General features: G+C 36.1%; 1 protein-coding gene across 1 annotated transcript in view; it reads right to left on the bottom strand.

Annotated features, from left to right (window-relative positions):
* LOC137410637 (chaperonin homolog Hsp-60, mitochondrial-like) overlaps positions 1-12151 on the bottom strand; it is a 33700-nt gene that overhangs the window by 7455 nt on the left and 14094 nt on the right. The window contains exons 2-9 of the mRNA XM_068096094.1: positions 9727-9910; positions 7008-7157; positions 6626-6811; positions 5993-6182; positions 5523-5691; positions 4822-5029; positions 3317-3454; positions 2517-2691 (exon numbers count right to left, since the gene is read on the bottom strand). Coding sequence (XP_067952195.1) covers positions 2517-2691; positions 3317-3454; positions 4822-5029; positions 5523-5691; positions 5993-6182; positions 6626-6811; positions 7008-7157; positions 9727-9894 — 1384 coding nt within the window. The 5' untranslated portion in view covers positions 9895-9910. The remainder of the gene's footprint in view (positions 1-2516; positions 2692-3316; positions 3455-4821; positions 5030-5522; positions 5692-5992; positions 6183-6625; positions 6812-7007; positions 7158-9726; positions 9911-12151) is intronic.

Raw genomic sequence — 12151 nt, 5'->3', positions numbered from 1 at the left:
ATACATAGTTTAATTTATATTAACTAACGGGAGCCTGTCAGTGTACCATTGTTAATATAACCAGATCTACGGTTATGCTACCGTAATACCAGTATATTGCACCTTATATTTACAAACCAGGGAAAAAGATTTTACCCGGTTTGCAGAAACCGAGTTTTTCAAAATTGGTATATAACTCGTGCGTTGTAAACCCGAGTTCCTGGTAAAAGCAATAAGTTCTAGATTTACAGTACATATATATAGTTTAATTTTTATTAGCCAACGGGTGCCTGTCGGCGTACCATTGTTGAAACCAGATCTATGGTTATGCTACCGAAATACCAGTATATTGCACCTTATATTTACAAACTCCAGTTTGTAAATATAACTCGGTTCATCAACTCGGGGTTAGTGTTGGGCCGGTATTGGGTTATCCGCTCTTACCGATACCGAGGGATTCTCGGTATCTGAGGAAACCAATCATTTTCGGTGTCAGCTAGGTATCCGCGGCCGGTTTGATATGATCGGTATTTATCCGTAAAAGCCTACCGGTAAATGGTTATATGGATATCCGGAGAGATTTTTAAAACGCTTCATGACGAACATGCCAATCTCAGCACGCATTGGCGAACAAACTCAACGAAAATTTCCACGCTTACTCTATCTACTATTATATTACGTTACATTGATAATGCCACCAGCCTCGCAGGTTTGGGAGTTCTACACAGATGGGAGGACGTATAAAAACTCTAACGGGACTGGACTCTAATTGGACTGCGTATAATTATGTGATTATATTACCTGATTACAATATGTGATAGTAAGATTTTTTTTAAATTGTTTCAGTATATTTAACAAAGAGAGCCCCTTGCCATTATCTATCTGTTCTTTATCATACATAACGTTTGTATCAATAACTATATTTTTTAATAGAATAAACAATAAAAACATCTATCATGAAAATTATATTTCCATCTTTCTTTTCTTTTTTGGCTTTCTAAAACAAGGAGTCTCTTTGCCGTAACAATATACTGCTGACTAAAGAATGTTTCTTGCACAGGCTACTTTTTGCACAACGATAAAAATTGTTCGAGACAGTTATGGTTTAAAGTTTAAACCATTTAAAGACACACTGATAACCACATACCGAACAATAGTACCGACAATACCGAACTTTCATAGTTGGCAAAAGATACCGAAGATGGTAAATACCGAGGATACCAATACCGGGAAAACCGATAAAAATGTGCAAGGATATCCGATCCGGCACTAAATTAGATACCGGCCCAACACTACTCGGGGTACTATAATCCGCCATATATTTTACTTAGTAATTAGTTTCCGGTGGGGGTAGGGATGAAACTGTGCCGATACAAAGACCTTATTCTACTTAGTTTGATTGACATAATTTCCGTAGACCGGTAGAATTGGTAGTGGGTACTAAGATGTTTACACATCATTTAGAGGAAGCTAATGTGACAAGTTTTTAATTTCTTTTATTAGAGGCGTTTGAGACATTTGATAATAATGCATCTGTAGCTGGATTTAAAATTTTATTTTAGCCAACGAGCAAATACAAGATAAAATATATGCCAATAGAGCCGCGTAGGACTAGACTTTTATCGCAATAGCCGATGTGAATACGAGAGATAGAGACAGGTTGTATCACACGTTACATCATTTTGGGCAAGTCTGGGCATGTTTTTTTGGCCTGAGCGTTTTTACCGCGATCAATTTTTTTCGATTTTAATATTCAAATATCTTGACAATGTGATCGCTCAACACAACAAACAACATATCAACTGATAGACAAAGAAAAATACTTTCTTTTAAAATCAACTCAAATTTGACGCAACCACATCTTTAAGACCTATATCTCTTATTTTCCGTTTTGGAAAGTTTGCTGAAATTGTTATCTCCCAGTTTATTGTAGATGGTCTTCCTGCACCAGCTAACCAATTCACTCATACCATGAACCTTAACACTAAAGATGCTCTAGTCAAATTCACATCTGATATATGCTAGGATATATATGCTAGATGTGACATACTGATATATGCTAGACACTCTGGTGATACAAGCTTTGTTGTTAGGTTTCAGCACGGCTTTTGACAAGCTGTTGCCTACATAGCTTTTGGAAAATAGCTTGGGCTTGGTACCAAACCATTCCTGGAGAGGATTGTAAAAAGTTTTGTCACAGACCATATGCAAAGAGTAAAATATCTAGGCTCTACCTGATCGAGCGAACACTGCAAAATCAGAGTCTCTAATGAACCATTTTGAGTTTTTTGTTACGGAATATTTTTGTGCATGACCTTAAGCCAAATGCCAAACATATAAAGTATGCTGAAGACACTACCTTGTATAGCATTGTAAAGCGATAGGTAGTGTCAGTCACTGAATCAACCAAGACTAAATCAATAATAATTTAGTTGTAGATAGTAAGAATTTTCGATGAAGCATTTTACTCTTTATATTGATGCCATATGTTGCAGCAGAAAACTAAAACGTAACGAATGGGGTAGATGTGGACTTACCAGTCTTATAGTCATCATTGTCAATAGACATGTTGTCTAGACAGGAAATGCAACGAAGTAGGGCAACTCCTCCTCCAGCAACAATTCCTTCCTCTACAGCCGCTCTTGTTGCATTCAAAGCATCAACAACTCTATCCTTCTTCTCACCCACCTCTACCTCGCTGTAACCACCAACCTGTCGCAAACATTGTACTAATTGTATTATATATATATACTCATTCAGCCCAAGATCACTAGTAAAAAGCAAAGCTATACCAGTAGGTCATAACCTATAACGTTCATTAACATACAACTTAGGAATATACGACATATCAATATTAGAATTGGAAAAGAGCGGCATCTACAATGTAGTAGTGCGAATGACTTTAGTATAACACGAAGATGTAATCGATATGAAGAAGTTTCGATTCTGGCAATATCCGAATAAATTATCAAGAGCTTAATACGGACAAAGCATTACAAATTTTAACTTAAGTCTATTTTACTAATGCAATTAGAAGTTGCCCACTCCCATTTTTAATGGAGTGAATGTCAATATAGGTTCAATAACAGATTAACCCTGTAATAAAAATGACATAAAAAAGCAGTCAGAATTTGTTGAAATATCAACTTTTTTACTTGGAGTGAATGATTACATACATTACAGCACCCACTGCCCTAATCATAGGCTTACAAACAACTATCAAATTTGTCTTCAAATACATCTATTAAAGATGAGACAACTTCTGACTGAACTAGCAGGTTAGCCTACTAATTAAATGTTTGTTACCTACAGACACGTGAGGACTTGATAATCTTACCCTTAATACCGCAACACCACTAGAGAGCTTGGAGAGTCGTTCTTGCACCTTCTCCTTTTCATAATCAGAAGTTATTGTCTCTAGGCTATCAGCCAACGCATCGATATGTAGTTGAATAAGTGAAGGCAAACCACCACCCTAAAATTGTAGCACAAAAGACACGTTTTTTTGTCTCACTACACATTCAAGCCCACTTATCACCATACAAAAGAGAAACTGTAACAAGATGCTATTGTCAGATTATTTGCAATTTTTTTGAGATTCAATTGGTACAATGAAGTGTTTGTATTTTTGATCGCACCAAGTTATGCTCATTCGTCTTGTTGCCAGTCCATTTTGTCCAATATTGTACAATACAGACTGCGACAAACTGAAAAGATTTCCTGCATCTACCCGTAGCCTTATTAATAAATGCTGAAAATTCCACAAACACTAAAGCAGCTTTCAATGACATATGATGAAAGCTAAAACTGCTTAATCAAAGGCAAGTTAATATGGACAACCACAACATTATTGGTCTCGGCTATCATAACAACTCTGCACTGAAGAAAGTCTCTATAAAAATTAAATTTGCTTCTAAAAAAAGAACTGGAGTACATAAACAGGAGATGTTTCTACTTCTACAATACTAGCAAATTAACCCTTTTGCAGGCAAGTTTTTTTGGGCTATTTGAGAACCCCTGGGCAGATTAATTTTTCACAAATTGATTTAAAAAAAATCATGATACACTTTTATTTATGATATTGTATATGCGTATTATGTTTTTATTATAAAGGTAAATACAAATAGACATTTATAAGTCAAATTCTTATATAAGTGTTTCTCTAGCTATAGTAATTTTGGAAGCATTTGCCCTTGCAGAGGCCTACACCACAGTTTTGACATCATGTGCTTATTATTGTTCCTCTACAGCTTTGCCTATAGCCTTTGGAGGACGCCATGACAGTAAAAGAAAGTTGTCGCACTCTGGGAAAATATTCAGAAAGCGGTAACAGAAGCATAAACATGCTACAAACAAAAATCTCCATTTTATTCAAATACGTTTTTATTTCGGATTTTTCGTTCATTTAGTATTGCAAAAACTATCATTTTTTATCAAAACGGCTAATTTTTTGGTTACTAACAGAGACCAATATATTTTAGTGAACTATTAGTAAAAAATTAAATAAAAAAATGCAATAAGCTAACCAGAAATCAATTTATAAAAAAACATTCGCGTGGCGACATAATAGCCAATTGGTGTCAGTATCGCGAAACGACAATAATGTCGCTATGCCTGCAAAAGGGTTAAGCAAACACGAAAACACTCTGGTAAGTTTTCTAACTTTGCATTGAGCTCAGATCTTATCAAATCAGTTGATTTCACCCACTTGCTAAAACGTTGAAAGTATGTCGACACATGTTTGTTAGATAATAATAGCCAATGAAAATGTGTAATAAAAACCTGAATCAGGTTCGAGAGGAAGAAAAAGAGCCTACAGTGAGAAGCTTACAATGACGATACCTTCATGATGAGTGTGTCATCCTTTGTAACAACAACTTCCTGAGCCTCGCCTAGACCCTCAGGAGTCACATCATCCAGCTTCTTTAAATCAGCCTCATCATTGAATATATCTCCCCCGGTTGCAATGGCCATGTCTTTCATTGTGTTTTTACGGTTATCCCCGAAGCCGGGAGCTTTTACAGCGCATACCTGAAGTCCATTTTTGAGTCTAGAAAAGGCCACACCAGATATGTTGAGAACTATATTACTTGACTAGAAATAAACAATTAGATCTCACAAGAGCACTGACATGACTCCAACATTTCTGGTATGGTTAAGGTTTGACTAGAAGGAAAGCATCAACTCTACATTTCAACCCAGCTGGACTGTTACAAAAATATTATTACTAATAAACATGCAGCGTTAAATTGAAACTAAAATAAAATAGTTATATATACTTGAAATACTGAACGATTTACAAAATGAAAAAATCATGAGAGAAATGAAGATCAGGTATGAAGATATCGCAAGTATTTTCTGAAAAAGCTGCTTGTTTCCAATCTTAAATACATGAAGTTCTTTACAAGTCTTGAAAACATATTATCAATTGAAACACTTTTTTTAGCAATGCGGGTATGATTTTGTGATTAAAATATGAGATAAAGCTCATGAAAGGGTTGGGAGCAGTTTTCGTTATCCCATAAGGTAGTACATAAACAAACCTGTTCAGAACTAGGGCGCTTAAAGCCTCCCCATCGACATCCTCTGCCACTATGAGAAGAGGTCGTTTTGAATTGAGCGCGCATTCCAGGGCAGGTACAACTTGTTGCACCGACGATATCTTCTTTTCACTGAACAGTATTAGAGCATTCTGAAATTCGCATTTGGCACCTGAAACAGTAAGCAAGGGCACAGCTGCAGTACAGCCAAATTAAGGTGTGGCTAATGACATGAATGGTGTGGATACTACACATGAAAAGCACATTCTAAAACGATAAATTGGATGACTAAATCTCGGTGAACAGGCTGGTGGCTAGTATGTGAACTGCTCTATCTATAACTAGTGAGAGGTAAATTGCATAAACAGTAATAGCAAATACTTTAGGGCACAAAATATCTAAAGTAATCTTTAGACCAAAGACCTGGAGCAAAACTTACATACATGTGTAATACCAGTAGAAATATATATCACCTTTAGACTGGTTGACAAAGTAAGGAGAAATGTAGCCTCTGTCAAACTTCAAGCCTTCCGAGATTTCCAATTCATCTGTAGTTGTCTTACCATCCTTTACTGTGATAACTCCGGAATTACCTACTTTTTTCATTGCATCAGATATAAGCATCCCTATGCTCTCATCTCCATTCGCGGATAATGATGCAACCTGTGTGAGTGTGAGAACAATGCAATATGAAACCTTAGCTTGACCACTACAAATTTTGGACTGAGCAACTGCCCTCTTCATGCGAAGAGTTGAACAAACTTGTAATGATGAAGGAGAGTTTCGTATTTCACTATACATTAATCCATTGGATCTCCTTAATGCAGACTTCTATTTAGTGAGACAAAATAGTAAAAAATGGTAGATGAGCCCAAACAAACATTTCATTTTACCGTCTCCTCCAGTGGTTCAATAAATAAACAAAAGCAAAATATTCCCATCTTAGAAATTTGCTTTCCCACCACAATGTGACTCACTAAAACAACAAGAGAATGGGAGATAGAAATGCTCAATGATTCTGGTGAGATAACTTTTTCTAAGCAGGTACAAAAAAGATTTCATTACTAAAACGAGCATCCCAATTAGTAGTGAGATGGAAAACTTACCTGAGCAATTTCTTCAGGAGTTGTGACAGTCTTAGAAATACTCTTGAGGTGTGTGACAACAGCGTCCACTGCCTCCATGACCCCTCTACGGACCTCTGTTGGATTGGAGCCCTTGCTGATGCAACGAAAGCCCTCTGTAGCGATAGCCCGAGCTAATACAGTAGCACAAGTAGTGCCATCTCCAGCCTGAAAAAGATATACAAACATTTACATTTTTCACACACGCACGCACGCACACACACACTTATAAAAGACTACCCCAATTGTGCACCCAAAACATATGCCCATGCACGAGCATTCAAAGATACCCTCACATAGAGAAGTTTATGATTTAAACTTAGTTTCATAATAAGTTGAGCATCAAGTCAAAACCAATAAATACCTTTTCATTAGCGTTGTTAGCAACATCCTGCACAAGTTTGGCTCCAGTCTGCTGAAACCTGTCTTCAAGCTCAACTCCTTTAGCAACAGTAACTCCGTCCTTAGTTATCTTAGGGCTGCCCCATGATTGCTCAATTATCACATTTCTTCCCTAAACAGACAGCGGAGAGTATGGAACAGAACTTGATTTTATCTGGTCTCCGTTTTCATAATGTTGGAAAAATGGCGAATGTAGACTTTCTATGATGTGAAACTGCGTCCAGTTCAAGGGAACAAACTGGAGCGATCTTTCATCATGTGAAACTTAAAAAAGGGACCAAAGGCCAACTGCAGACAGTCATACATAACTCAACATATGAGCTAGGTTGAGCTATACCTCAACCTCCGATACCTTAATACGGTCTGTTCCCCAACTATGAAAAAATACAAATATCACGATAGCAAAATCTGTTTTTAATTTTTGTAATTCAGTACATACGCTTGCTTACAAAGTAACAAATACCAATTCAGTGATTACGATCTGCCATAAAATGTAACATTCCTAAGTACAGTATGCAGTTCTTACCTTCAAGACAGACGTGGTGGCTAATGACAGTGTGAGAAAAACTTGACAGCAACCCGTTTGAAACACAAAACTTTTGCGACGCTATGTAACATTACATAAACTTTGAATTTAACTTAAATGAATTTAGCTTACTAAACACACACTTAGATCTAAGTTTTAACCACTAACTAAATAGCTTTAAAGCACATCAATTACATAATTTTTTCATCCCATATTTTAACACATCAGAGTCTTGGCTTTCGAATGAGTCATTGTTTGACATGGTGAGACAGACATTGGTTGGTGTTTATAGGATTTCCCCAGAGCTCTACCGCAGAAATGTTCAATGGTATAGGATCGAAAATTGTGACGCCACAATTTTCATATTCGATGTTGTGTGCTCTTACCGCTTATTTTATTGCTTACCGCTAATATTTATCAACTACGATAATGACGCTAGTGGCAGGTAGGACAACTCCAGAGAACCAATGAAGATGACAAAGGAATCAATGTCTTAGCTCTCATGTACAGATTATTTTTATGATAAATAACTCAGATTCCAAGCACCATACTATGTTTTCCCGATGATATTATGCACTAGCCCTCTCATTTTATTGTGATGTTGAGGGGCACAACTGAGACTAATTAATTTCAAGCATTGCATGATCTCGCGAAAGTGCGATTGACATATAGTCCTAGGGCAACGCAACTGCAGGACACAATTTAATCGGTGTGATTTCATTACCTTTATATCAACGATAGTATATTTATCGGTGAACTTTATAAACAATCTATTTCAGCAGCCAATCACAGGGTGTTATCAAATTCACAGCCAATTTCAGATCACCACAACTTAATCAAGTCAATGTCATTTGTCATACTAACAACAAACGACCCGATCTTATGGGCTGTAGTGCCAAAATAATAATATGTGATAATGATATAATGATATATGTGATATAATGATAATCAATAATATGGTAACATAATATATAATAATAATATGTGGATTAATCAGTAAACATGATCAAACATTTAATTTATGATATTGCATCTTAGTATTACTTGCTACAAAAATCAACACCGTTTTTCATTATCTCAATTGCATTATTCTTTCTGCAACTTTTTCATTTCACAATGCCAAAGGAATGAGAAGCAATTAAATCAGAAAATCATATTGGGACCTCTTACCATCAGTAACAAGCTCCAAACATGACTGTTTTTGGTTTAACAATGGGTGGTCCAAGCGTCATTTATGCCGAAATAGATTGTCTATAGATTTCACCATATTTATTGAAGCATAATTAATTAACCCAGAACATGTGTTTGTATTGGTCAGGCGTTAACACGATCCCCGGGAATTGTTGATTATCTAGAATCCTAGTTTATTATTAGCGCTCTCTGGGTTTAACAGCACCGATTGTCACAGAAAAGCGCAGCCTCAATGGCAGCGAAAGGGATTGACTACCTAAGGCTAAATAATAATTATGACATCAAATTGCGGGAACCGCAACCAAGTGTTTTTTATTGCAGAACATACTTTTGACCCTGTTTGTCATAGTTCTATTATTCTTTGTGTATTGAATATAGGCTCATTCAAAAGCCAAGACTCTGATGTATTGAACTATATAATAAAAGAACTATATAATTTATGCACTTTAATTTTGACTTCGTCTTAATTTCTAATTATTTGTTTCCGGCTTGGTGCTTTTTGACTCCCGTTCACTACAGCTTTTAGCCAAAACTTTAAAAACCTTTTCAAACTGATTCAATGGGGAAGAACTAGTGATGGTGTTTTAGGTGCGAGTGTGAAGTGTGACTCAGCGATGGTGTGAGCAAGCGGTCTCTCACATACTTTGCCATTTACTGGCCATCGAGAACAGGGTCACATCTCAAATGTTTCTCGTATCTCAATGCAAAAACTTGCTTGACATCTTGCTTGTATCTCAATTTTTTCATATATTGGGGCACTCATGTCAGGTATGACAGTATAGTGCAATTTCCTTCGTGTAATTTTATGACAAGAAAAGTAAAATATGGTTGGTATTTTGTGATCATGGTTTCAAACTACAACATATGCATCAATTTTGTGCAAAGCTGTCAGAGATTGTCAGCTGTATACATAACCTATACTATAATCATCTGTGAATGGCACATGATTGAGACTCAGTCCTACCTTGGGTCCCATTGTAACCGCTACAGCATCAGCTAACAGGTTAACTCCTTCCAACATGGATTTGCGAGCATCCTCTCCAAACTTAATGTCCTTAGCATATGAACGACGAAAACATGCTTTTGACAAACTGATTGCAGAAGATCGACATACTGGAGGTATCCTATACATAGCGAATGGGTTGAACCTGCAAGAATGCGCATGCCACATGTATACCCCATACCTATAATCCCTACATGAATGGAATCCGAAATACCTGTAACTACCACATACTAACATAGTTAATTATTGTATTGCTTGAAAAGATTATTCATCAATTTTTTTGATTTACACATACTAGATATTGAAAAAGGGCATGACATAAATTAAACAGCATTATTCTGATATATCAATGGAAATCAGAAATAATGTGGAAACTGTTGAGCTAAATTTCATAAAGGCCTTTAACTGGTGAAGTGACAATGCAAACAAGATAAAAAGCAGAGCATGAAAGCACATCATACCGTAAAACCTGTATTTGAACACCACCTTTATTTGAACACCACCTTCATTTGAACAATGCCTCTACTTGAGCACCACTATGGGAGAAGGGTTAAAAAATTGAGCGTCACCCTTTAATTGAATGCCATTTTTATTTGAACGCCACTTCTAATGAACGGATACTACATGTATTTGACAATCTTAATCTTTACAAACCCACAATAGCAAATGATCAGTAGAGAAATGTCCACAAAACCATACTAACAAAAGACTCAATTGCATGAATAACAAATAATACGTTTGTTGTTTCTGTTCGTATCGAAGTCCGTTTTCCAACTCTAAGTCTTTAGGTTTGTTCATTAAAAACTCTGATTTCAACATCATAGAAATAATTAGTAAACTGTATCAGACCAATAGTAGTTCCTTTTTTAATGCGGTTTTGATACTTGTATGTATGTGGGAAAAAGTTTCCGCATTTACGATGAAAAATGAGCTACTAGTAATTTAGAAGCTAACATTTTGAGACTATTTTGATTACACAATGTTTCTCTTTATTTGCGCTAAAAGTTTATATTCAAAAGGGCATCGTAAAAACAATTTGCTCTGCTAAAAAAATGTTTGGACGCTAATATCAACTCGATCAGCTGTGCAGAATACTGGTTGAGGTCAAAAAACATTGTAGAAGGTATTGAACATCCAGAAAAACGTGAAATGGTTTCAAACACCAGCAACAATCAGAACGCAACTGACCAAGGAAAAGACGCGAATGTTTTAAAATGTTAATTTCTGTTGCTACAGGTATTATAATTAAGGTTTGTTTATGTAACTTGTACTTGAATATATATTTGTATCATTTGATAGATTATAATTATTATAAAACTTATAGATTTTCAGATTTAAAGCATATTATTTGATAGCGTTACGTAATCTGAACTCGGCTTACAATGGATTGACACTTAACTCCTGTTACATTGTACACAAGTCAATTTTGGCTGCAAACTGTAGCAAACATATTGATAAGTGCAATGGGCTTTTATGCAACCTTATTAAATCTATATACAGTGAAACATGGATAACTCGCCCAAGGATATAGCGAACACATGGTTAACTCGAATGGATTTGCTTGGTCCGTTCCCACGCAATGATAAATGGCTCTATATAACTCGAATTCAACACTGTTAATTCGAACTATTTTTTGCCCAACGGCTACCGAAACGGTTGCTATCGCTTTAGAAAATCACTTTATTCCAAGCCATAGAGGTAAACCTCAACTTTTCGTAATTCATAAGCGTCGTTATTACCTCCATCGGCAAAATATTTTTGTCAACGACTTTTCTAAAGGTTTGGTGAAATTTGATTTATACTGCTATACGATGAATAGCACGGGCTAGCTGGGTCACGCGCGCAAGGTTTTTTGCCACGCACATACAAAACAAAAACAGCATGTTGTTTTTGTTTTGTATTTGCGTGGCGAAAATCCTTGAGAGCGTGACCCGGCTAGCCCGTGATGAATAGTTTTCCGACGTTGATTCCGTGTTGAATCAACGTCGGAAAGTTGAATGTTTAAAACGTCTTAAAAATTGTTGTAATTAAACGTATACGTTACGTTGTCTTAGCTAAAAAAAAACTATTCATCGTTTGACCTAAACACAGAATACGTGTGTACATTCAATAAGTATCCATTCAAAAAGCGTGAGTGATATACAATGTACCGTAAAACCTCGTGATACTTTTAATTGAACTGCCTCGGAGTGTTGCTCTTAACGAATCCCAGGTAAAGTAAGGTAATCTTTGCATAAACTTCAAGAAAAATCGGCAAAATTGATCATGGGTAAAACGCTAAAAAAAAAAGATGGCTTTTCTTTTGAGCATTTCAGCAACGATCAAGTTTTGCCAATGTCAATCTAAAAAACGTCCTGGCAATAACATCACCTCAAACAACAAACCA

This window comes from Watersipora subatra, chromosome 1, assembly GCF_963576615.1.
Source record: "Watersipora subatra chromosome 1, tzWatSuba1.1, whole genome shotgun sequence".
Taxonomy (NCBI): domain Eukaryota; kingdom Metazoa; phylum Bryozoa; class Gymnolaemata; order Cheilostomatida; family Watersiporidae; genus Watersipora; species Watersipora subatra.
This window is presented reverse-complemented; position numbering and strand designations above follow the sequence as displayed.